This window comes from Phycodurus eques, chromosome 2 (assembly GCF_024500275.1).
Source record: "Phycodurus eques isolate BA_2022a chromosome 2, UOR_Pequ_1.1, whole genome shotgun sequence".
NCBI classification, from domain to species: Eukaryota; Metazoa; Chordata; class Actinopteri; order Syngnathiformes; family Syngnathidae; genus Phycodurus; species Phycodurus eques.
This window is the reverse complement of record NC_084526.1, coordinates 19,202,808-19,227,817: the sequence shown is the minus strand read 5'-3', so window position 1 is coordinate 19,227,817 and position 25,010 is coordinate 19,202,808. Positions and strand designations below refer to the sequence as shown.

General features: G+C 39.7%; 1 protein-coding gene across 4 annotated transcripts in view; it reads left to right on the top strand.

Moving 5' to 3' along the window:
* The window catches only part of cylda (cylindromatosis (turban tumor syndrome), a), a 53,168-nt gene that overhangs the window by 18,661 nt on the left and 9,497 nt on the right, over positions 1-25,010 (top strand). For 3 of the 4 annotated variants that reach the window (XM_061669021.1, XM_061669031.1, XM_061669046.1), the window contains exons 4-13: positions 2,579-2,684; positions 7,634-7,735; positions 8,888-9,004; positions 11,695-12,083; positions 13,829-13,994; positions 20,927-21,068; positions 21,440-21,562; positions 21,697-21,788; positions 21,874-21,940; positions 23,941-24,073. In XM_061669021.1, the coding sequence (XP_061525005.1) occupies positions 2,579-2,684; positions 7,634-7,735; positions 8,888-9,004; positions 11,695-12,083; positions 13,829-13,994; positions 20,927-21,068; positions 21,440-21,562; positions 21,697-21,788; positions 21,874-21,940; positions 23,941-24,073 (1,437 nt within the window). The remainder of the gene's footprint in view (positions 1-2,578; positions 2,685-7,633; positions 7,736-8,887; positions 9,005-11,694; positions 12,084-13,828; positions 13,995-20,926; positions 21,069-21,439; positions 21,563-21,696; positions 21,789-21,873; positions 21,941-23,940; positions 24,074-25,010) is intronic. The other variant, XM_061669038.1, reaches the window with a different exon arrangement.

The window sequence follows — 25,010 nt, the reverse complement described above, 5'->3', positions numbered from 1 at the left end:
TCGTGAGATGGCGAGCGGTCGCAGCAGATAGAGGTGTACGTGTGCTGTGAAAATTTCTACCATACAGTTTGTAACTGTATTGTTATCTTATATTTCCCTCTCACCACTACTGAGGGGGAGTTAGTTTACTTAGATTTTCCTCCGAGGGGGGAAGCTGGCGTCGCTCGCTACGGGCTGGGCGGATGTACTCACCGGCTTTCACTTGTGGGGAGTGAAGCAGCCACAAGCCTTGCAATCGATGGGTAAAGAGAAGCCTGGGCAGCCCACAGTGGCCAGCCAGGTCGCCTTACGGCACCAAAATGAAGCGTATAACCGTGAGGAACGTTTGAAGTGTAGTGCAGCTAGCGGCCTAGCTAGCTGGCAAGTCTCCTTCTTAATCAAAGGTGATCCACCATGCTGTCACAGTTTGTGGGCTGGCTGTCGCTGGCTAAGCACAGTGGCGTGGTCCAAGGCAAACCCTTTCGAATCGGGCCTTTCACAGCCACATGAACTCAATTATTGTACTTGAGTTTTGACAAACAAAGGGTGAGTACTGTATTTCATTTACGCCAAAAATTTCCTGCTTTTTAAATCTTTCAGTTGTCTGACAGCTTAGGTTACTGTACATAACCATTTTTGTATTTTTCCCATGTCCAGTAAATATTTACCACCCAAAATAAAAAATAAAAAAATGTATTCAGTTGAACATAGGTTGAAGGATTTGCAAGCCATGTATTCAGTTTTTAACTTACTTTTAAAGCGGAAGGAAAGTGAATATTTTTTTTGGGAAAGAATATGTTGGATGTGCCCCCATTAGTCTAAACATGATATTCTGAATAATGGTGTTTGTGGAATAAGAATTAAACAGATAAATTCATCAAATTTCATCTATTCCAGGAGGTGGTCATTTTGGCCAACATCGCTCTTTGCTGTGGACTAAAATTAATGTCACAGGGGCCCTTGCAAAGGTTACGTGACAAAAAAAAAAGCAACACGGCAACACACCGGACATCAGTGCACCGTGTAGGCCAACAAAGTAAAAGCCCTGCCATTGGACATTTATGCCTTGCTAGGCTTTTGCCTTTGAATATACTCATTCAACTAGGTCATTTAATTCTCAGGGAATTTAATTGATCCCAACTGGACAAACATAACAGTGCAATTGCGATTGATTCAATGCCCTGAGAACTGTTAAGCTTTTATTTGAAGTTGGCCTCTGCACCTCATCAAGGCTTCTGGCACTGCCAATGCGGCCATAGCACCACTGCAGGTGCATCCTCGACTCATTGCCTGGATGCTGTCCTGACCGCAGTTTATGTTGCCATCATGTACTATTTCCACCAACATCAACACAATGCCATCCCGAAATCATGTTCAATCGCTGATTTAATATGCTAAATTGATTACGCTGTTATTGATTAAGTGGTAGAATATGGTGCTACCTCGCCGGCGCTAGCAGCTAGCCACCCGAGTGCCGTTAGTCTTGCGACAGCCGGTGGACTACTTTTCTGAGGCAGTTTAATATGTGAAAATGAAACTGCACACTTACGTTTGATGCTGACAGCCTGACACAGTTGCATTTCCTACCGATCCATTTTTAACAAACTAGGCTTGCTCAAATTTAAGGGCACGTGCTAGCTCGTGGCTATATTAGCTGAGACGTCACTTCCATCCTTTTACCTGAAGGAAAGACGATGTTACGTCACATTCTTGTGACTTTTGCACTCGGAATGGAAAAAAAAAAAAAATGGCGGCTTACGATGCAGTGATTTAAAAGTATTTTTTGAGAATGAATAAATAGTAGATTTAAGTAACCTGTATCAGGTAAAGAAGATCTGGACATTTACAATATAATAGGAAGTTGTGACCCTCTGACTTTCCTTCCGCTTTAACACAGTGTCCCAACTTCATTGAAAATGGGGTTTGTACAAATGACCATCTTTCCATTTGAAATCTAAAATCTGTCTGTTGAGCACAAACGTTGGCACAACCTTGGGAGGTGCCAGTTTTGGTTTTAAAATTAGAAGATTTCTTATTCCCTAAACTCGCAAATAAGCAGCCATACAGAAAAAGAGAAATAACTCAATATGTTCTATCAGCATAGCCGGTAGCTATGACTACTGTTGTCATGTTGGAAGGGGTGCTGTGGTCATAGGGAGATTGGAGTACGTAACAGCGGCATTTAACTGCTAATTGTTAGCGGCAGCGGTGAGCCCACGTCTCCCATCCTCTGCCCACACCAAGATGAAGAGGCAGTCACGTTCGGGGATGAAAGTCTCCGAGTGGTATGACCCGATAGCGTGGCGAGGGGGCAAGCAGGCAAGCACACAGCTAATTGGGAGACCACTGCTCTTGCCTAGCCTCGCCCTCCCTTCTCGCTTTCACGCCGCCGGGGCGTTGTGCTGGATTGCAAACTGCAAGGGGGAAGAATAGTTTGGTTCTACTAGCAGGAGGGATTACAGCTCTAAATAGGATCTGAATCATAGGGGGGTGCTTTTGCAGGGAGGATGAACAACTTGGTTATCACCGTGCAAGTGTGTTGGATAAAGTGATAAGACCTGGAGGGGTTACACAGTTCTCATGGCTCCAACTCTTACAGGACAATCCAATCGGCGAGTGGGACGGAATGATTGGCGGGAAACTGCTGTGCAACTTTGCCAGTTTGGAGCACACTCGACTTGTCCCCCTTTGTGACGTAATGCCAGGTGAGCTGCCTCCTTTTGTGAGAAATGTCTCTTCTCATTAGTTTTTCTTATTTTCTTGATGCTTCCAACAGGGGGTCTTTTGTTTTGATGCCTCACTTGTTTATCCAAAATACTCAAGCTCTTTGTTCCCCATATTGGCATATTGATAAATATATGTGCACTAGAAAGCTGCCATAACTGTTTTACATCTCTCGCCTTCAGTCATCAAGTAGACCGGCTAAAAAAACTAAGCCTTGTCACACGTATATAGAATAAATGCTCTACTCAAGAAGAACTTTGAGCTAGTTTGCATAGGCATAACACCTCCATTGTTCATAAGTGATGCTTAAACACGAGACAAAGAGCCTCCTGTAAGTAGAAAAAAAAAGTCTTAAAGGGGACGTTATTGAAAATGAACTTTACAGTGCCGTGAAAAAGTATAGGCCCCCTTCTCAAATTCTTATATTTTTGCATAGTTTCCCCACTTTAATGTTTAAGATCATCAACAAATGTAAATATCAGAAAAATATTACCCAAGTGAACTAGTCATTTCATTTATTAAGGATAACAGCTATTCAAAGTTACCTGGCCCTGTATGAAAAAGTAATGGCCCCCTAAACCTAATAACTGGTTGGGACATCCTCGGCAGAAACAACTGAAATCAACCGTTTTCTATAACTGGCAATGAGTCTTTCACATCTCTGTGGAGATATTTTGGCCCACTCTTCCTTGCAGAATTGTTTGAAATCAGCAAAAATGTACAGTTTTTGAGCATGAATGGCCTTTTTAAGGTCATACCACTGCATTTCAATTGGATTCAAGTCTGGACATTGACTAGGCTACTCCAAAACCTTCATTTTAAATTTATTTGTTTTTTGGTTTGTTTTTTCAAGCTTTTTCAGAAGTTGACTTGCTGGTTTGTTTTGGATCGTTATCCTGCTATATAACCTAAGTGCTCATCAGCTTCAGGTCACCAACTGATGGCTGAACATTCTCCTTCAAGATTTTCTATTAAAGAGCAGAATTCATGGTTTCATCAATCACAGCAAGTTGTCCAGGTCCTGAAGGAGCAGCAGCCTAAGACCATCACACTACCACCACGATGTTTGACTGTTGGTATGATGGTCTTTTGAAATGCTGTGCTACATTTACGCCAGATGTAATGAGAGACACACTTTCCAAAAAGCTAAAATTTTCATCTCGTCAGTCCATATAATATTCTCCCAAAAGTCTTGAAAATCATTTAGGGAGGTCTGCACTTTAGAAGTTGTCCTGAGTTCCTTTGTGGCCTCCTGGATGAGTCATTGCTGTTCTCCTGGGGTAATCCTTGTAGGCCGGCCACTCCTGGGATGTTAGACAGTTAAACCACTGTTCATGTTTTCTCCATGTGAGGATAATGGCTCTTCCAATGGTTTGCTGGAATTCTAAAGCTTTAGAAATGGCTTTTGTAAAATTGTCACTCTTTGTTATATTGCAGCCATTTGTTAAAATCATTTGTTATTTTTTTTCCTCAATGTACACACAGCACCCCATATTGACAGGAAAATAAAACCTAATTGTTGAAATTTTTGCTGATTTATTGAAAAGTAAAAACTGAAATATCACACAGCCATAAGTATTCAGACCCTTTGCTGTGACACTCATATATTTAACTCTGGTGGTGTCCATTTCCTTTGATCATCCTTAAGATGGTTCTATACCTTCATTGGAATCCAGCTGGGTTTGATTATACTGATTGGACTTGATTAGGAAAGCCACACCTCTGTCTATATAAGACCGTACAGCTCACAGTGCATGTCAGAGCAACTGAAAATCATGAGGTCAAAGGAACTGCCTGAAGAGCTCAGAGACACAAATGTGCCAAGGCACAGATCAGGACCCAGAATTTTAACAATTTTTACATAATTTGGGCTTGCAGCTCATAAAACCCACAAAATCAAGAATTCAAAAAATTAGAATACTGTAAAGAAATGAGCCCAAATTTTGCAGGCCATAAATGTTTTAAACTTGAGTGTCACACACTAATCATCTACTAAACTCAAAGCACCTGCACAGGTTTTCCCAGGTGTCATTAAATTGCTTCAGTTTGTCTCAGTTGGGTTCAATATGGGGAGACTGCAGACTTGACAACTGGCCAGAAGATACCCTCCACAGGATGGGTAAGCCACAAAAGGTCATAGCTAAGGAGGCTTGCTGTTCACAGAGTGCTGTGTCCAAGCATATCAATGGAAAGTCTAGTGGAAGGACAAAATGTGGCAGGAGAAGATGTACCAGCAAAAAAGATGACTGTGGCTTTAGTGGATTATCAAACAGAGAAGATTCAAGAATCTAACAGATGCGGAAAGAGTGGAACGAGGCGGGAGTCACAACTTCAAAAACCGGGTTCCCCGGGTCTGGGTCTGAGCCAACGTAGGAAGTGTCTCACCTAGTGGTCCAAGGTCCACTTTTCCGATGAAACTAAAGTGTGCCTTTCAGTCGGGAATCAAGGTCCAAGGGTCTGGAGGAAGACGGGTGAAGAACAGAACCCAAGCTGCTTGAGGTCCAGTGTGAAATATCCACAGTCAGTCATGATTTGGGGTCCAATGTCCAGCGCAGGTGTTGGTAAACTCTGCTTTCTTAAATCCAAGGTCACCGCAACAGTCTACCAGAATGTTTTAGAGGACTTCATGATTCCTTCTGCTGAGGATCTGTATGGAGATGCAGATTTAATCTTCTAGCAGGACCTGGACCCTGTCCATATCGCCAGAATCACCAAAACCTGCTTTGACGCCCATGCCATCACAGTGCTTGACTGGCCAGCCAACTCACCGGATCTAAACCCCATTGAAAATCTATGGTGTATTATCAAGAGGAAAATGAGGGGCACCAGACCCAAAAACAAAGAACAACTCACAGCAAGCATCAGGGAACTCTGGGCTTCCATAACTCCCAGGCAATGCCACAGGCTGATTGCCTCAATGCCACGGCGCATTGAGGCAGTGATTAAAGCAAAGGGATTCCTGGCCAAGTATAGAAGATTAACATATCGTTTTGAAAGTACCATATTTTCATTGATTTAATGTGACCCTAATTTCTTTTTTTTTTCTACAAAAATTAGAAATAAATGGTGATTTCTTCACAGTATTTTATTTTGTTTACAGTTCCTGATTTATGAGGTGTAAGCCCAAATTATGTAAAAATGAACAAATAAATACTTGAAATTGTTTAAATTGTGGGCCCTGAATCTATAATCTATGAAAGTTTAACTTTTTGAATGGAATTATGTAAATAAATAAACATTTCCATGATATTCAAATTTTTTGGAAAGGGTCTGTAGATAGAAGGGTTTTCCAGAATTTTGAGGTCAAATTTGGGGGTGTGTATTCTACATGGGTGCGCATTATACACGAGAAATTACAGTACTTTATTTCGCGACTGTTCTAGAATTTCATTGGATCGTCCAGACTGATAATGTCAATTACTTTATTTCTCAACTGTTCTGGACTTTCTTTGGACCGTGCCATTTTTTTTCAGGTTTTTTTTTATATATTTTTTTCTGACTTGATGTCGGGACAGATTCTCTAAGAGATTTATTGATTGAACAGATCTGGAGGTAATCAGGCTTGGTGTGTTCAGTGGAAATTAACCAAAAATTGTGGTTAGGAACAATTAATTAATCATTTAACAAGGGAGGATAATTACCTTTTCACACAGGGCTAGGTAACTGAATTTTTTTTCCTCCTCAATAAATGAAATCAACATTTAAAAACGACATTTTAAGTTCAAGGGTTTCAGGGTTATATTTGTCCGATATTTACATTTGTTTGATGATGTTTAAAGTGGGGAAACTATGCAAAAATATAATAATTTGAGAAGGGGGCCAATATTTTTTCAGGGCACTGTAATTGCTTACAATACAAATTGTTGGCTCTTTGGAGTACCTGCCCACCCATCAAGTTTGAGATTGAAGTAAGTAAATCTATCAAGTAAATCATCTACGAGCGAGCCGTTGTAAATATTGCCAAGTTGTGATGTAACAGTGTGGTTAATTTAGATAATACCCACCCCACATTGAGTTTCTTTGCCTATGACCCAGCAGCTATGCTGGGTAAAGAACTCCCTTCATCAAGCAACCACACGGAAGCACTATCATGTCAAAACCAAAAGTTAAGCAGAGTGACCGTGTTTGCAAAGATTAGAGTTAGCTAATAGTAATAGCAGCATTTTTAAATTCTAATAAGCGGTACATACTTGAATATTTGGCAAAGATGACTCCAATGAAGGTATAGAACCATCTCAAGGATGATCAGAAGAAATGGACAGCACCCAAGTTAAATATGAGTGTCACAGCAAAGGGTCTTAATACTTATGGCTGTGTGATATATTAGTTTTTCTTTTTTAATAAATCAGCAAAAATTTCAACAATTAAGTTTTTTTTCTGTCAATATGGGGTGCTGTGTGTACATTAATGCGGAAAAAATTAACTTAAATGATTTTAACAAATGGCTGCAATATAACAAAGAGTGAAAAATTTAAGGGGGTCTGAATACTTTCCGTACCCACTGTACCATAGTTTTTGTACTGTCTTTGCAGCACTGCGGGCCTTTGAGTACCGTAATTTCAATCCCCTGTATGTATAATTTCAACCCTCTGTATGTGTTACGCATACTGAAGAATTGACAATAAAAGCACCTTGACCTTGACTTATTAGTAGTGGTGTCGAATTCTTTATCTTTTGTGTTTCGACCAAAGAATGTCACAGCTTTGTTAAGATACATGGGATGTGTTTTGAAAAAATTAATGTCTCCTTGAACACATCAAAATACTTCAGTGTAGTTTGCCTGGATGTTAATTAAACCATTTGCTCAAAAACCACTGCTTAAATTTAAATACAATACATTTTAAATTGCCAGTGTATAATCCAGACAGTATTCTCATGTATGTATCTCATAAGTGCCTCTAATGTTGAATGTTTATTTTGGTCCATGTAGAATATTCCATGCAGGACCAAAGGCTGCAAAAGCACACTTTTGCTTCCAGAGGCAACAACAACGACAAGTCGTCCTCTGGCCAAAGCAAACCGAAGACCAAAGGTACTCAGTTTTTTTCTTTTCTTTCTTTCTTAAAAGGGGCTTTTCAATTGCTCTCTGATTGTCAGAAACAACCTTGCTTAGTCACATTTTATTTCTGCAGGGGTGATACATGAGTAATATATACATCTTAAGCACTAACATTCTTTTTTCAGTCGAAACCACCTTTGTAAAACCTTGCTATGATACCAAGGCATCCTTAAGTACTAAATCTAAATGCAGTGGAACCTCTGAGAATGAAAAGTTTGAAACAAAAAATCATATTAAAATAAAAGAATCTGTTCCAGGGTCAAATTGTCACCATCTTCCTTTTTATTAATCGACTTGAGTTTGTCAAGACGATAAAAAAATAAAATAAAATAAATCACAATTTATTGCCACATTATCATTTATTTCTCTTAATTCAGTGAAAGTAGATGCAAATTAATACGCAGGGTGGGGGAATGCTGAAAAGAAACACTTTAAAAGCTTGTTTTGCATTAGGAGAAATAAAGCAAATCCATAAAGGGAAAAAAAAAACTTTTCGATAATGTCATTTTCATTTGCTTTTTCAAAAGCGAAGGGGAAAACTCAGAAATCAGATTTTTTGTGAATGTTGTTTTTGTGAAAATGTTAATTTAAGGCTGTATAGCTGACTTAAAAATACAAAATAAATTTAGCACTATTAATATTAAGATTATTAATTTGAATGTCAAAAGAATAATTCATTTGAAAGGTTACTTTACATAACATTTGTATAATCTTCTCTTATTACCATTCTCTCCTTTTTTGCTCCTTACTTTGTAATACGTGTCGCCAAAAACGCCACAAAAAGCCGAAGACTTGCCCAAAATCCTGTGATACTCACGGTGCTGAGGTCTCATGCGATACGCTGATGTTATGTGACATCACAGTTTGTGTGACTGTAAAGGGCTTCAGAGGTTCCGCTGTATGAGATCCCCGCTGCATATACAATACAATTCTATTAACATGCATTTTCTTTTGTTTTCTTTGCTGGTTAATGATCATGGTATCATTCTGATAATCCACTGTCGCAAACAGAATGTCAAAACACAGACACACACTCTTTGTACACTTGTGCAATAGACACATACGCCTTCCTTTCTATTTATTATCCATCTGTGCTGTGTTGTGGTGTACTTTTGTTATTTCCAGGCTTAGCTCATCAGTGTGGCAGTAGGAGCAAGTCTGACTTTTACTATACTTTAAATGGGAGCTCTGTTGACCCCCCAGTGCAGTCCAAATCCAAAAGCACATGGTACATTGACGAAGGTAACACACGGCCACTCGTGGTACGTCCTCCGTCTTGCTGGCAAGCTCCTGTTTCCGAACAAGCATCCGTTAGGATTTTTTTGGTAGAATCCATGCAATATTTTTGTAACAAATTCTGGTCAAATGGTAGTTCAAATTACACCTTCATAAGTACTGTATTTCCTCAAACAGTGACAGGCGGTATGTATTTATGCAACTGCAAATGGGGGCCGACGTCTATTGGGTAAAAATCTTTTAAAATCATATTAAACAATGTTATTGGTATTATAAAGGGCTGTTGCAGATAGATTCTTGGGGTGGCCACCAAAAATCATGGTGTGGTATGTACCTTGGTTTTAAGGTGGCAGTTGGGTTCACTTTGAGTACATTAAGGGAAATAAATGCTAAACAAAACTACTTTTCTGGAAAGAACAACATATTTAATAATTTTCAAAATGAAACCCAAAATTCTGCAAACTGGTAGCAGGTACTTCCCCCAAAGGTGAAGTATTCTAAAAAAAATGATTTCTCTTATAATTATGTATACAACAATATATTTATAAATTGTTAATAATTTATATGGATCAAAATATTTTCTTTTTATGAAAATGCAACACTAATTGTTTGTAAATAAAGGAGGCAGCCTAGTGCAACAAAACAGTTTGAGCACTCTAAATATTCATGCTTTAAAAATACATAGTGCTCTAGTTGTATAGTAATTTGACGTTATGCCAAAAGCATATCGCGAGCTATGAGCGCCGCTCTCCAGAGGCTGAGCTGCTGTATGTGTTTTTATGGAGTAGTGTTGTAGCTACTCTGTGAGGCAGTTACACTTGCTGTCCCGTACCTATTATGTTCCGTGTGGCAATGGGAAATGTTCCATACCAAAACAAATTCAGACACCGTTACGCAGCTCCCCAGGACATAAACGTGTCGGCATCTACTGGAATGTTAATCAGCGATAAAAACGTCATGAAAATCAGATCTATAATACTCGTCTACAACATGAGGTAAGTCACTTCCTGAAATACATCTGAGACTGGTTACGTGTCTCAGTAGGTGCTGCTGTTTTGCTTAGCAACAAAGTTAGAAAGGGTTTAGCAGTTAATTGTTTAATGCCCATGTGCGAACAATTGTATCTTACAGATGATTAAAGCTACTTTTTTTTTTTCCCAGGTGGGAAATAGGATTGGTTTATTTTAGGGAGGCTTTTATTTTGTCTTCACACCCTTGTTGGCCTATACAAGAAGGGAATCCTCTATTTGAAGAAATACGCTGGATCCGATTGTGGTCAGACATTAACTTACATTCTCCATTCACATGAATATTATGGCAAAGTGGAGCTTTCAAATAATTTTGGGAACTTTGCCAATATTTAAAAGTTGGGAACTGCATTTGCTACATGTTGCAACGTGAAATACTTTTTCAGTCACATGGCCTACGAAATGCTCAGTCAGTCACAGTAGCTTGCCACGAAGACCTTTCCAGCAGTCTCCAGCAGACAATTTTTGGCATCCCATCCCACTTGCATGGTGCCACCAGTGTTGAGGAAAAGGCTTTTATTAATGCTTAGTGCTGCAAATTAAACTACAACTAGAGAAACATTTAAAAAAGTGAAACTATTGGGTGGCCAAAGCATTTTTAAAAGTCTGATGTCAGAATTGCACATTGTGTCTTGTTTCTGTCTTTCCATAAGTGTTGGGATTTATTTTTTCTTATATTACTTGTTTATCAGAGAATTTCACTCCTTATGTCATAATGTCAAGCATCCATTTGATGACATCGTTTTCATTTCACCAAATGCTGTCTCATTGTGAAAGCATTTTTTGCATCGACGCTAGAATACTGACCTCTAACGTGTAACGATGTGAGCGTCAGCAGTGACTCACAAACAGGTGGTGACCTCCTTGAGGTGTTGACTTGAATTATTATTATTTTATTTATTATTATTATGTTTTAGCTTTAATGACTTATCTGGCATGTTTCATTAACATATCTGAACCATCTATGTAGAACAGTGCTGCTCTCATTTAAATCTTAAATCTTAAATCATGTTTTTGTAATTTGGGAGGAAACCGAAGTATCCGGAAAAAACCCACGCAAGCATAGGGAGAACATGCAAACCCTACACAGGAGGGCTGTGACCCCCAAACCTCAGAACTGCGAGGGAGACATGCTAATTACTAATCCCTAATCCCCAGACTGCCCCATGATGGAGTTATTCGTGAAACATGTACACATTTTCATATTTTTATTTTATTTTTTTATTTTTTTAAAATACATTTAGATAATAATTCATATGCCCAGTTTGAACGTGGGAGTTTGAGGAAGCTCAATCTTAAATATATATGAATATACAAATCTTCTGAAAATAGTGATTTTTAAACAGTCAAGTGCTTTTCCCCATGTTATTTCCGGACACCAATTTGTCTATGGTATGACTAATTTTAGGCTTAACTGTACGACCTGTCCTGTGAATGATCAAAATGGCTGATTTGAAGAATAAAGTCTGCTGATGAAATATACACACCAGCTAGCTGCCAGTGTACATGCCATTCTCCAGTCATCCTCCAGATGGTGTTTAACAGCATCTTAATGGCAGCTCATCTCAGACATGTTCCATTTATCTATTTTGTGTGTGTTGTAAAATGTTAATATAATGTTGTTTTATTACCTCCAAATACATTTCACGTCTTCTTTCTATCCTTCAGTTGGGGAGGACCCAGCAAAGTCGCTCACCGAAACTCCACCCGACTTCAACCAGTCCCCCCCGCCCACTAGGGTGCCGCTGGCCACTTCGTTGGCCAGTGACAACAAGTTCCACTCGCTGCCCTTCAGCCTGAACCGCAAGAGCGGGCCCATCGACAACATGAATCACGGGCCGCTCTCCCTATCCGTCCAGTCTGTAATGGGGGAGCAGGCCGAGGCACCGTTGCCCACCGCCCCCTCTTCGCCGCGGCCTGCAACACCTACCAGAGGGCAGCCTGGTCTTGAGGTGGGCTCCCTGGTGGAGGTGAAGGAGAACCCCCCTCTGTGTGGCGTCATCCGCTGGGTGGGTCTGCCTCCAGGCTTGTTGGAGCCTCTGGCCGGGCTGGAGCTGGTGAGAACACATACATAACACTGTTGGGATAGACCAGGGGTGAGCAACGTAGCCACATAGTTTGATCTGATCCTCCAAGCACTTACATTATTAAAAGTCCTGTAATATTTGTTATGTTAATTTAGCTCTGTTTTCCTAAAATTGGTTAGTTAAAATGTATTCACTTGTTTTATTAAAATCATTAAGTTTCTTCATTTAATGCAGCCCTATCGGGGGCACAAGCCAGTGCAAACTGTAGGCCGGTCCCAAGCCTCGATAAATGCAGAGGGTTGTGTTAGGAAGGGCATCCGTCTTAAAACTTTGCCAAACAAATATGAGCGTTCATCCAAAGAATTCCATACCGGATCGGTCGTGGCCCGGGTTAACAACGTCCGCCACCGGCGCTGTCAACCTGCAGTGCGCCGTTGGAAATTCAGCTAGTGTGGGTTGAAGTCGAAGAAGAGGTGGAAAGCGGGTTCTTTGGCAGAAAGAGGAAAGCACAGAGCCTAGAACTGAATGCGGGGACTTTGAATGTTGGGACTATGACAAGAAAATCTCGGGAGTTGGTTGACATGATGATTAGGGGAAAGGTTGATATATTGTGAGTCCAAGAGAGCAGGTGGAAAGGCAGCAAGGCTAGAAGTTTAGGGGCAGGGTTTAAATTATTTTACCATGGTGTAGATGGGAAGAGAAATTAGTCGGGATTATTTTAAAAGAAGAGTTGGCTAAGAATGTCTTGGACACGTCCAGAGGAGAAATAGTGAGCATATTGGTAGAAGAATGATGAGGATGGAGCTGCCAGGCAAGAGAGCTAAGGAAGAGCAAAGAGAAGGTTGATGGATGTCGTGAGGGAAGACATGAGGGCAGTTGGTGTTAGACAGGAGGATGCAGGTGATAGGCTTACATGGAAAAGGATGACGCCCTGTGGCGACCCCTAAAGGGACAAGCCAAAAGGAAAAGAAGATTAAGTTTGTTCATTTATTTGTTGTAAATAACAAAAACAAAAATATTATTCCATCCATCCATCCATTTTCTGAGCCGCTTCTCCTCACTAGGGTCGCGGGCGTGCTGGAGCCTATCCCAGCTGTCATCGGGCAGGAGGCGAGGTACACCCTGAACTGGTTGCCAGCCAATCACAGGGCACATAGAAAGAAACAACCATTCGCACTCACAGTCATGCCTACGGGCAATTTAGAGTCTCCAATTAATGCATGTTTTTGGGATGTGGGAGGAAACCGGAGAGCCCGGTGAAAACCCACGCAGGCACGGGGAGAACATGCAAACTCCACACATTATTCAATTAATATTAATAATTTTAACCACTTTAATAAGATAAACATATTTTTAAATAAATATAGTAAATTATAAAAAATTAAGAAAAAACAAATTAAATAATTTTACTTGTTTGTTAAATTTAACGTTTTGTATTTTATTTAATACTTGGTTAAATACTTAAGTAAATGAATTATAATTAATTAAATTACAAAATTTATATTAAATGCAATATTACTGCAATGATAAAATACAAAATTGTCAAATAATCATATCTCTTAATTGGTGAAATAGTTGTATTAAATTTTAAATAATAAAATTAAAAGAAAGTCATGATTTTATCATTAAAAAAATATTTTAACTTGATATTTTTTAACCTCATCCACGAATAATTAAGCTTATCTGTTTATGAAAATCAAATGTGGCCACGAGCACACAAATACCCAAATACTCATCGGTGTAACCATGCTTTTTTCCTAAACATTATATTCCAGGAAGAGGAGTGCCCGGGTTGCACCGACGGCACATTCAAAGGTACGCGCTACTTCAACTGCCCGCCTAAGAAGGCCCTCTTCGTGAAGCTCAAGTGCTGTCGGCCTGACTCTCGCTTCCCGTCGCTCCACCACTCGGCCAACCCCATCGAACGCTGCAACTCTATCGGTGAGTCATCCATCCATCCATCTATCTTAGATGCCACTTTAAGCCTTTTTCCTGCTGACGTAGGGCACAATTACTGAGGCTGAGCTGCATATAACAGCCAGTAGGGCTGCACGATATTTTTTGTGTATATTTTGTTTGCGCATTGTAATGTACACGTGCACAATAGTCACATCTCAGGGTCTGCTGCAATGTTGGAAGTGAATCAAGTGTAATATTAAAAGTGACCAGCAGAGAGACCTGTTTGGACATGCTCAAAGATTGTACACGTGCTGCACTTCCTATTTCGCTCTTCAGAATGAAACTAGGAAGGCACCCAGCAGCTGCGTGAGTGCACGAGGTGCGTTCAGGGACTCTGCGTAAATGGGAATGAATGTGTTCTTTTGTAATACAGTACATAATGGTAAAATGTATTACTAGGAAAATTCGTACTTGTTTCAGAAGGCTTTAGTTAGGGCACGGTAGCCGACTGGTTGGCACATCTGCCTCACACTTTTGGGGACCCGGGTTCAAATCCGGCCTAGCCTGTGTGGAGTTTGCATGTTCTCCCTGTGCCTGCTTGGGTTTTCTCCGGGGACTCCAGTTTCCGCCCACATCCCAAAAGCATGCATGGTAGGTTAATAGAAGACTCTAAATTGCCCGTAGGTGTGAATGTGAGTGCGAGTGGTTGTTTGTTTGTTTTTTGTTTGTGTGCCCTGCGATTGGCTGGCGATCAGTTTGGGGTGTATCTCGCCTCTCGCCTGAAGATAGCTGGGATGGGCTCCAGCACGTCCGTGACCCTAGTGAGGATAAGCGGTATAGAAAATGGATGGATGGATGGATGCTTTAGTTACAACATTGTACGATCACACTGTGATAATATAAAATTTTTATTTTGTAATATAAGAATAGATACATTATTTTGTTACTATAGTCAGCCAGAGCTGTGAGGTATGCACAGTTATCAGTATCCTTTCATCAATGTTCCTGTCATACTGTATTGCATGGTTTTGTTGGCACGTTAAGGACAAAAGTTCTGTTTTTGTTTTAATTCCTCATTTTAAAAAACACCATTCAATAGGCCTAGTCGATTATTTGAAATTTAATCGAGGTTTCGATTTTAGCTTCTAATGATCATAAAAACATTATAATCGAAGAAAACTATTAGTGTACAGCGGCGCGGGTTGTGTGTGCAAGTTCCTCCGTTGTCAACGTACCCTGGACACACCCTGTGTTGCTTGTAGCAAGCTGTGTTCCATGTTCTTCGTCTTCCCTGAGCTTGCTTTAAACTGTTTATTGACACCCCAGTTGGAGTTTACTGTAAAACTAAATGCACAACAAAAATAATTACTCGCATTGAATATTTAAATACAAGACACACATAATTTTAGAAAATTATTATTATGTTATCACTCAATGGAAAACCCTATTGACGGGCTAGCTAACATTAGCATTTGATTAGAGATTTACCTTCAAATCACAAATATTTATACACAAACGCCGTAATTTACATACAGACAATATTACAATATTCACGGGCATATATTCTTACTAATCTGTGAAAAACTAGTTTAATAAAGTTTTCAAATGACTTCTATTCTTTTTTAGCGTACTGTAATATGCAGCGGCGGCACGGTGGACGACTGGTTAGCACATCTGCCTCACAGTTCAAATCCGGCCTCGCCTGTGTGTAGTCTGCATGTTCTCCACGTGAGTGTGTGGTTTTTTTTCCGGGTACTTTGGTTTCCTTCCACATCCTAAAAACATGCTTGGTAGGTTAATTGAAGACTCTAAATTGCCCATAGGTGTGAAGGTGATAACATACATACATATATGTTGCCTGTTACCCTCCATGGAGGCGAGGATTAGGAAGTACACCAGCGCAAACTCTCAAACTTTTTTTCCCTCCTCCCAACTTCCGCATCCATTGGGGCCGATTGTTTGTCTGTATGAAGTATTTACTGTATTTCCAACCCATGTACGTCTTGTGCACCAGAAACACTGTTGTAAACTTGCAGCTGACTGCCATAACATCATACAATTAACTCATTTAGTGCCAGAGATGTATTAATAAGTTTTCACAAATCCATCTATTTAGTGCCAAAGACGTATTAATACGTTTTCTGTGTTTTTTTTTCCTTTGAAGTGTAATAGAGGGTTTGGCGCAGCTCCACAATATGTATCAAAGGCTTGGGAAGGAGTTTAGCATGATTAATCGACACTAGATGGCAGCAGTGGCTTTGATCAGAGCTTTGTCAGCACGATCAGAGGAAGACGATATCTGTTGAGGGCCGTGGGGGTTGGGGCGCTGTAGAGTTGTAGCACTGTGGTTGAGAGAGAGAATTACAGTGAAAATACTTGGATAAATACAGCCTACTCTAAAATAAAGTTTTGCTAACGCGCATCGTCATCCTTTTCCCAAAAAAGAAAGGGATGACGCTACGACAACAAACGGCATGCGGCCTGCAGTGAGATCGCGACCATATCACGGTCCACTTAACCTGAAACGTTGACTGCCGACGGACATTCGGACTCGGATTACAATGAGCCTGATCCGGATTCATCTTTATCTGGGAGCAGCAGGGTGTCCTCCCCTGAACCCCCAGAAAGTCATTGAAGAGGTAAGAACTTGCTAACTTCAACGCTAATGGCCATAGCCTGAGCGATTACTACGTTGACCATTTTTATCATGCAACGTGCACAAATAAACGCCTATGTCCTATGATACTACACGTTCACAAATCATATAAATATTTCATATTTCTAAAAATTGCAGGAGATGCACTCCCACACCTGTTCGCAAGAAAGGTGAGAGAAGTATTTTTTCTCCACTTCAGACTGCAGCAATAATATGTTTCATTTTTATGCTAATTGTTTATTTTTTTTATCATGTACAGGTGGTGCAACAAGCAGTGGTGGGGCTGTTCATGGCTGGTTGTCTGCTGACTGGGAACCCACAAAAGTCCCACATGCATGCACCCCCACACACCGGGCACACAGCTGTACATATTTGAAAGTTCATGCATCATCAATTTGAAAATGCATATGTTATACATGTAAATAAACTGTAATTTTGCAATCAAAATATGTTTTTATTGTCTTTATGTTGTTATATAGTAGGAAAGCATTGTTTAGATGATTGAGCTAATCACAAAAACAATAATTTGCATCAAAGTGAAAGTTCTGCTTGAAATGCATCGTTTCACAAAAGTCTTTTTTTTTTTTTTTTTTTTTTTTTTTTTTTTATACATGGAAACAGGTATTTTCTTTCTTTTTTTGTCCTATTTGGCTGTTGGGTCGAGCAGAAAGGAAGATCTGTATCACTTTCATGACGGAATAGTTTTACTGTTCTCACAGCCGGCTTTTTAAGCTACCGCTGTGGGTTCTTTGTGTTCTGATGGATATTTATTGAGATTTACAGTCATTCAGTTGACCAGAACAAAGTTTTTAAAGAGGAGTGACAGAAAAAAGAGAGAAGAAAGAGTGAAAAGGTAACTAAATAATATAGGAAAAGAAGACAACAAAGGACAAAGCACTTGCTCTAAACAAGATGAGGAAAGTAAAGCATTATAACTAGTATGATGACACATTGGATTCGACTGTTGTGTGGGTCAGTAGTGCTAGACCCTGTGAGGGAAGGGCAGGACGACAGGGACAGGAGGAGAAGCATGCAGGACAGGGCTTGTGGACCCGGCTGTACAACTGAAGTGTGGTGGGAGAGGCTATGTAAATTATAAACATCTGTCAGACCACAGTGTAAGCGAGGGGATACCCAAGAAAGTCTCATAGTTATGTTATTTGTCGCACTGAGTGAGTGGCCGGAACACGCAGCGAATAAGTCCCAGGGGTATGTGTCTGCGTACACATGCTAGTGAATTGATACCTTTTTGCATGCACGATAACCGTCAGAAGTGTCCTGTAATTGCTGTGCCTGCACCGTGGGGGCTGAGGACCCCACCCTATCGAGAGGCGGCCATGTTGGAAAGGTCATCGTCACCACGAAGGCAACGGCGTGCTACTCTTGTTTACATTTAGATGAACAAAAGCAACAGCTTTTATGTATTGTAGTATTTGTCTGGCACTGTGCCAAAATGTGGATTTTGCAGCTTAAGTTATAAGAAAACACCATGAAGTAAATTGCAGATGTTTTTTGGGAGCTTTGACTGTGCATACAGGCACACACACACACACAGCTACCTCAGAAATTGCACATTTACATTTTGTTGCAATTTTTTAAATTTATTTTTTGTAATTGATATTCATGCTGTGGTAAAAAAAAATATCAAAAGTTACTATTTACTCAGTACTTGAGTAATGATTTCACTATGTACTTTTTACTCAAGTAATTGGAGGACTACTTTTTACTTGAGTCACATTATTGTCAAGTAACAGTACTCTTACTTGAGGACAATGTTTGGCTAATCCCAACCTCTATTGCGACTCTTACATTTAAGCAACATATTTGCTCATCAGATCAGCCCGGGTCGTATTTGTTGTAATGGTCTTTTGTATTTTCGTGTTGAGGTGCTGCGGGTCGTGGCCCCGGTTGTGGTCCCAGCAGAACCACAAAGCACACGTAACATCGTCGACAAGAGTTGATCCGCTAGTACATCTTGTATTAATTAGGAAATGCGGCTACAATTATCTAATTAGTTTACGGATATAAATGTTAAATATATTAAGCGATGGAGTGATTTTAAGGATTATGTCACAACACAGAATGAACTAACTTAAATTCAGAAGTGGCCAATAAAAAGAGAAAAATATTGTACTTAATATTTTCCTGGAGGATGCATTTGGGATTAGCCTTTGAAGTTGGTAATAGTGAAAAAATTAAGTGAAACAATGATTTTACTCTATTCTTTTCAAGAATGAGAGTACTTAAAGAGGGGGATGCTCTTCATGTGGCACAGCTTGGAGTAGGCATCAGGTACAGGTGGAGATGGGCCTGGCTCAAGTTGGAGGCCAAAACAAAAAAGCAAAGAAATGAGGCAAATTTAATTATAATCTTAAATTTGTACATCAACATGTACTTGAGCGTTGTAAGTAAATGTTTTTCTGCGTGAAGAAAATGCTTTTATTTTTCCCTATTGGACAGAGTCTTCCAGATTGCTTAAATTATGTTAAAATAAAAAAAATTCTCTGCGGACTTTTAAGGACTCAGGGGATCCCCGATCCCCCGTAAAATGTTTTTTTTGGGTCACCTTTTTCATGCCTTTGGTGTTTGATGTGTATAAAACATATCGTGCCATGGGCTATCTTTTTAGCTCTAAATTTGATGATACAGTACACATATCGAACTACTCAAAATGTGTATGTATTGACGCAAATCAGGAAACTGAATTATAATAAATTATAAAAACAGGAATCGTTTTTTAACATAATACCAGCAAATACTTTAAATATAGCCACAAGACATTTAAGATAATAGAATGTTAACACTAAGTAAATTGGAGAAATTACAGATCAATGTGCAGGATGCTTAATATTTTCATGTAATTGTGTGGTGCAGTTATACATTTATATTTTTATTTAATTAGCTTAGCGTGTTAGGCTGTAATCACAGTCCATGCAGCTACGTAGCTGGTGGTATACGTCACGTGTGTCACGCCGCTCATCTACAAACGACACTGTTGATTTATGACCACAAACTTCGCACTTGTTAAACTTCTGTTTGAAGTTAAGTCGTTTAAATGCATCACAATTGCAAACCTGTCTGACATTCTTTCGACTCGTTGACCACGCCGTTCAGCGAGTGGCTTTGCAGACTTCTGTGGAAGTACAGTATCTTACAGGTTTCTTTTCATTCAAGCGTGCCAGGTTTTGTTAAGGACTTCCAGGACAAAACCCGTCTAAATACACTATTTACGAGGCTTCATATGTCAGCGGATAAACGCTGTGTTTAGCAACCAATACGACTCACCCTTTGTTTGTCAAAACTGAATTACAATACTTGAGTTCATGTGGATGTGAAAGGCCCGGTTCAACTGGGTTTGCCTTGCACCACGCCACTGATGGCCAATCCACATACTGACAGCATGGTGGATCACTAGCTTGTGCTTTGATGAAGGCAGGTAGCCCACTAGCTCTACTACACTTCAAACGGTCCTCGCGGTTATATGCTTTATTTTGACACCGAGTGGTGACCTGGCTTGCCACTGTGGGCTACCCAGGACTCCCCCAGCCTGCAGACTTCTCTTTACTGATTGATTGTGAGGCTTGTGACTCCTTCGCTCCCCGCATGTGAAAGCTGGTGAGCCTGTCCGCAGCGAGCGCCCCCCCCCGGAGGAAAAAGTTAACTAACTCCCCCTCAGTCGCGGTGAGAGTGAAATATAAGCTAACCATACAATTACAAACCGTATGGGAGAGGTTTTCACAGCGGAAATGCACCGATATCTACCATGCTCGCCCGCATGGCACGTCCCAGACGCGGGACGCACATCAAACGAGATCCCTGTACATCTATGGGGGTCCTTGGTGTACAGCCGTCCCTACGTGAGACTTTTCAAGGTTACGGAACGGTGCACAATTAAATTGTAAGAATACATTGTTACGTGTCACAAGAAAGCACGCTCAGTTACCGACGGACTTACTGTTTGCATGTGATTGTCTTGTTTCTATGGCCTGAAGTGTTTTATTTAATACTGTATGACATTACTGCATTGAAATATTGTAGGTTCAGAATCAGAATCGTCTGTATTTTCCAAGTATGTCAAAACACACAAGGATTTGTCTACGGTAGTTGGAGCTGCTCTCGTACGACAACAGACAGCCATTGTGACAAAAAATACTTTTGAGACATAAAAACGGGTTACCGGTAATGTGGTAAGGTCAGTGTACAAATTGGCTTACGTTGCTATGTCGTAAACCATGGACCACTTGTATTTTGGACTGGCAGAGAACAACAGTAAAAATTATGTGAACAGTCTTGTATAACTGTGTGTCCCTTCACACAGCTTTCGGGGGCTACTTGAGTGAGATAGTACACGAGAACACCCCGCCCCGCAGCGAGACTGATGGCCTGGACATCATGGTGGGCAAGAAGAAAGGCATCCAGGGCCACTACAACTCCTGCTACTTGGATTCAACCCTCTTTTGGTCAGCGTTTTGCAATTCACACCAGCTCTACATTTATTCTTAGGATTTCTGTTGTATTGATTGGAGATAGAGCACTACCTTGTTCAACGGTACTGCCCTGAGACAGCCTGATGAGTAAATTGTTTGACTTCGGCTGTTACACTGACAAAGGGCTTTTGATTCAAACCACATGCAACCTTATTCTTTAAATTGTAATCATTACTATCTAGAAATAATATAACCTTACGTTAGATTCTTAGGGGAAAGCATGTATATTAGATTCACAATCAATGTGACATTGTATGAATCACATCAAGCTTTCATGAATATCAGTCGGATGTTTTGATAATCTACCGTTGAAACAATGATACAGAACTTTGCTTTTTGTGCAGCCTCTTTTCCTTCAGTTCTGTACTGGACACAGTTTTGCTGAGGCCGCGCTCAAAGACGGACGTGGAGTATTACAGAGAGACCCAAGAACTGTTGCGCACTGAGATAGTCAACCCCCTGCGCATGTGAGTCTGATAAACAGTGGTTTACTTTTGCCTATTATTGTGAATTCAGACAATCAAAACCAACTGACCAAGGACAGTGAAACCTCTTAAGGCTGAACACAATTGGTTTCAAGGTGCTTCTGATTCTCATTCAGACACGGGTATGTATGTGCCACCAAAGTGATGAAACTCAGGAGGATCCTGGAGAAAGTAGAAGCTGCGTCTGGCTTCACCTCTGAAGAAAAAGGTAAGGTATTTTAACATAAATTACTGTACAAACATTTATCCTTCTGATTGTCCTCTACCTTACTGAGGCACATATTGTGCTGCAGATCCCGAGGAGTTCCTCAATATACTGTTCCATCACATACTGCGGGTAGATCCTTTGCTCAAACTAAGGTAAGCGGTGCTGAGCTTTGAGCTCCACCGAGTGACCCAAAGTCCATTTCTGCATCTTAGTTGACACTGCTGCAATACAAGCTCATAGCACAAGTCATCTAAGATCTAAAATCAATTTCTACTGTACTTTTGTCACTAAGAAACCAGAAACTTGAATGAGAGGTTCCAATGCGTAATGGAATACATCCTTTGGATTGTGTGATTGTAGGGGTCGAGGACATTTTCCACATTTACTGTAGAAATTCTCTACTCATTGATAATGATTACACATAATATCAAAAGCAGGAATACACTATGTTCCAAATTATTAAGCATTGGCTGTCTGTTAGTTTTTCTAAATAGTCAATACAATTGTGTCATAGCTACTGGATACAACCATTAGCACAGTGAAAACACCAATGATTGTGGCAGTGTATTGTGTTTAAAGAAGAACAAAAATAGGAAAAACTGTGTGTGGCTGGAGAGGAGGTAATGTTCACGTACTTTTAGGCCTGTCATGATAATTTTTTAAGACTATGCATTTTTCCAAAAACTATCACAATAAACGATAATATCGTTGTTGTTTTTTTATGCCTCTCAAGTCATGAAAAAATAAGGCCTCCCCTCAAGATGCAAGACACTGTGCTTGGTCAGCTGATTTCCAGGTCTGGAGAAGTATGGAAAATGGAAACTATTGTATGGAAAAATATTCATTTTCACCATTTTTCGCGAATATAAATTTTACAACTGTGGTGTGCATTTGAATTCAATGAATCCGCAATGCGCCACTATTCAAACGTGCCAGTACACCAATGTGCCAGTACCCCGTGCTGTGCGAGGACCCTTAATAGCTGCTCATAGTTCGAGTTTTGATTGTATGTATTTATTTCTTTATCTTAACATGGTACACATTTATTAATGTACCAAATATTCTATATTTTGTTTAAAAATAAAATCTTATTTAACAGCAAAAATATATTTATCCAAATATAATTTTAGAGCTGTAATTGCAATACTGCGATACTGTGATACTGCAGTATTTTTTTCTCAAGGTTATCATACCGTCAAAATCTGATAGCGGCCCTTCCCTAGTTCCAAATTATTATGCCCAGCAATTAAAAAGATTGTGAAGAAAATGTCAGATTGTTTTCATTACATTGCTATAATTACAGAAAACACAAAACAAATGGTATTTTGACCCAAAACATCTTTACTGATCAAGTCAAATAGAAAGCCCTCTTAGATATCACCTTAACAACTCTTTCATCCATTGAACTTAAACATTGAAGATATACTGCTGTCCACCCTCATAGAGCTTACATTTTAGTATGCTCCACAGATTTTCAATAGGGTTGATGTCAGGGCATAATGGTAGCCACTAAATAATTCACTCATCCATTGAAACTGGAAGTACATGGATAATTTCTGTCTGTATATTATTTGAAGATGCAATAATTGCCTCTCAGATTCGCTTTTGGAGATGTACTGCCGTCCACCTTCACAGATCTTCCTTTTAAGGACACTCTACAGGTTATCAATGGGGTTAAGATGAGGGAACGATGGTAGCCACACCATTCATTTTCCCCACTTTACACCCATAGCAGCCACAGCTTGATTGGTGTTTTCTGCAGCGTGACTTGGTGCGTAGTCTTGAATGAAAATTATCATACTGCAGAAGGCAACTTTTTTTTTTTTTTCCAATCCTGACAGGAAAGGGTTAAAAACGGCACGTTTTACAGAGCTCATTTTGACATCATTACTCCGCCAAATCCTTGCTGGCTTTTTCGGACTCATTGGCCATTCATTACACATGTGACTTGCTTAATAATGTGGAGTTTCTGTAAATAAGTGGGGCTGGGTAGCAAATTTTCAAAACTCATTCAATTTGAAATTGATATCAGTGATTCTAAGTAAACAGGAGAAATAACTTGCGAAAACTTCCCCAGGAAAACTACAGTTGAAATGTTTATTTAACATGAATCCTCGATGCTTAATCTAGTTTTATCATATTATTTGTGCAGGTCAGCAGGCCAGAAGGTGCAGGACTGTTACTTTTACCAGATCTTCATGGACAAAAAAGACAAGGTTGGTGTCCCCACCATCCAGCAGCTCCTAGAGTGGTCTTTCATCAACAGCGACCTCAAGTTTGCTGAGGTGAGTCTTCCAAAATTTCTGGATGAGTCGGCTTAGTGTTACGGAGCTATGCAGCTATCTATGGTTGAGTGGGAAGAATCTGCGAGAGAAGAGCACTGCAACAGATTCTGATCATTACATCACTTAGCACCAACAACCATAAGTAACCCTTTGGAATTTCTTAAATTTCTGCATGAATTGGTCATAAAATGTGGTCTGATCTTCATCTAAATCATAAGAGTCTGCTTAAACCAGCAGTCTCAAGGGTTCACTTTTTCCTCTTTGTCCTGTGAATGTTAACATGTTATTCTCTATAAAAATATGAAATTGAAGCACTTTCCAAGGGTTCACATCTTTTTTTTCTCCCATTGTAGTGGAGTGCATGTGCATAACGGTCTTATATTATCACTTTGGTTGCTTTAAGTAAAAAAAGTCACTTTAAGTGACAGTTAAAGCTGACCACAATTTGGAAAAAGCTTTGTATATAGATTTTTACCTTTACAATTTTCTGCCCCAAATGAACAGAATTGGTAATTACTTTCAAAAATATGATTGTATAATGGTTAATACAGGATTTAGAAGCTCTTTAACTCAAATATTTGTAATCGTAAAAATAGCAAATTGCTTTGTAATTTCTTTAAAAATGTAAAATTATATATATTTTTTTTCATTCCTGATAAAAATCATTTTGAAAAAAAAAAAAAAATGTCTTTAAATGTTCTTATTAGCGAAATATTATATTTAGGGCTTGAATTTGAGACTATAAAGTTAAATTTAGTTTGAAATTCCTCATTCCTGTTAAAATAATTGTAAAACATTGAGAACTTACTGAAATCAAGAATCTGCATTAAACACTTCACGATGCTGGGTGCCCTCACCTCAGAGACAAATAGGGAAAGACAGGTGGTCTAATACCTTTGAAGGACTGTGTGTGTGTGTGTGTGTGTTTGTTTGTGTA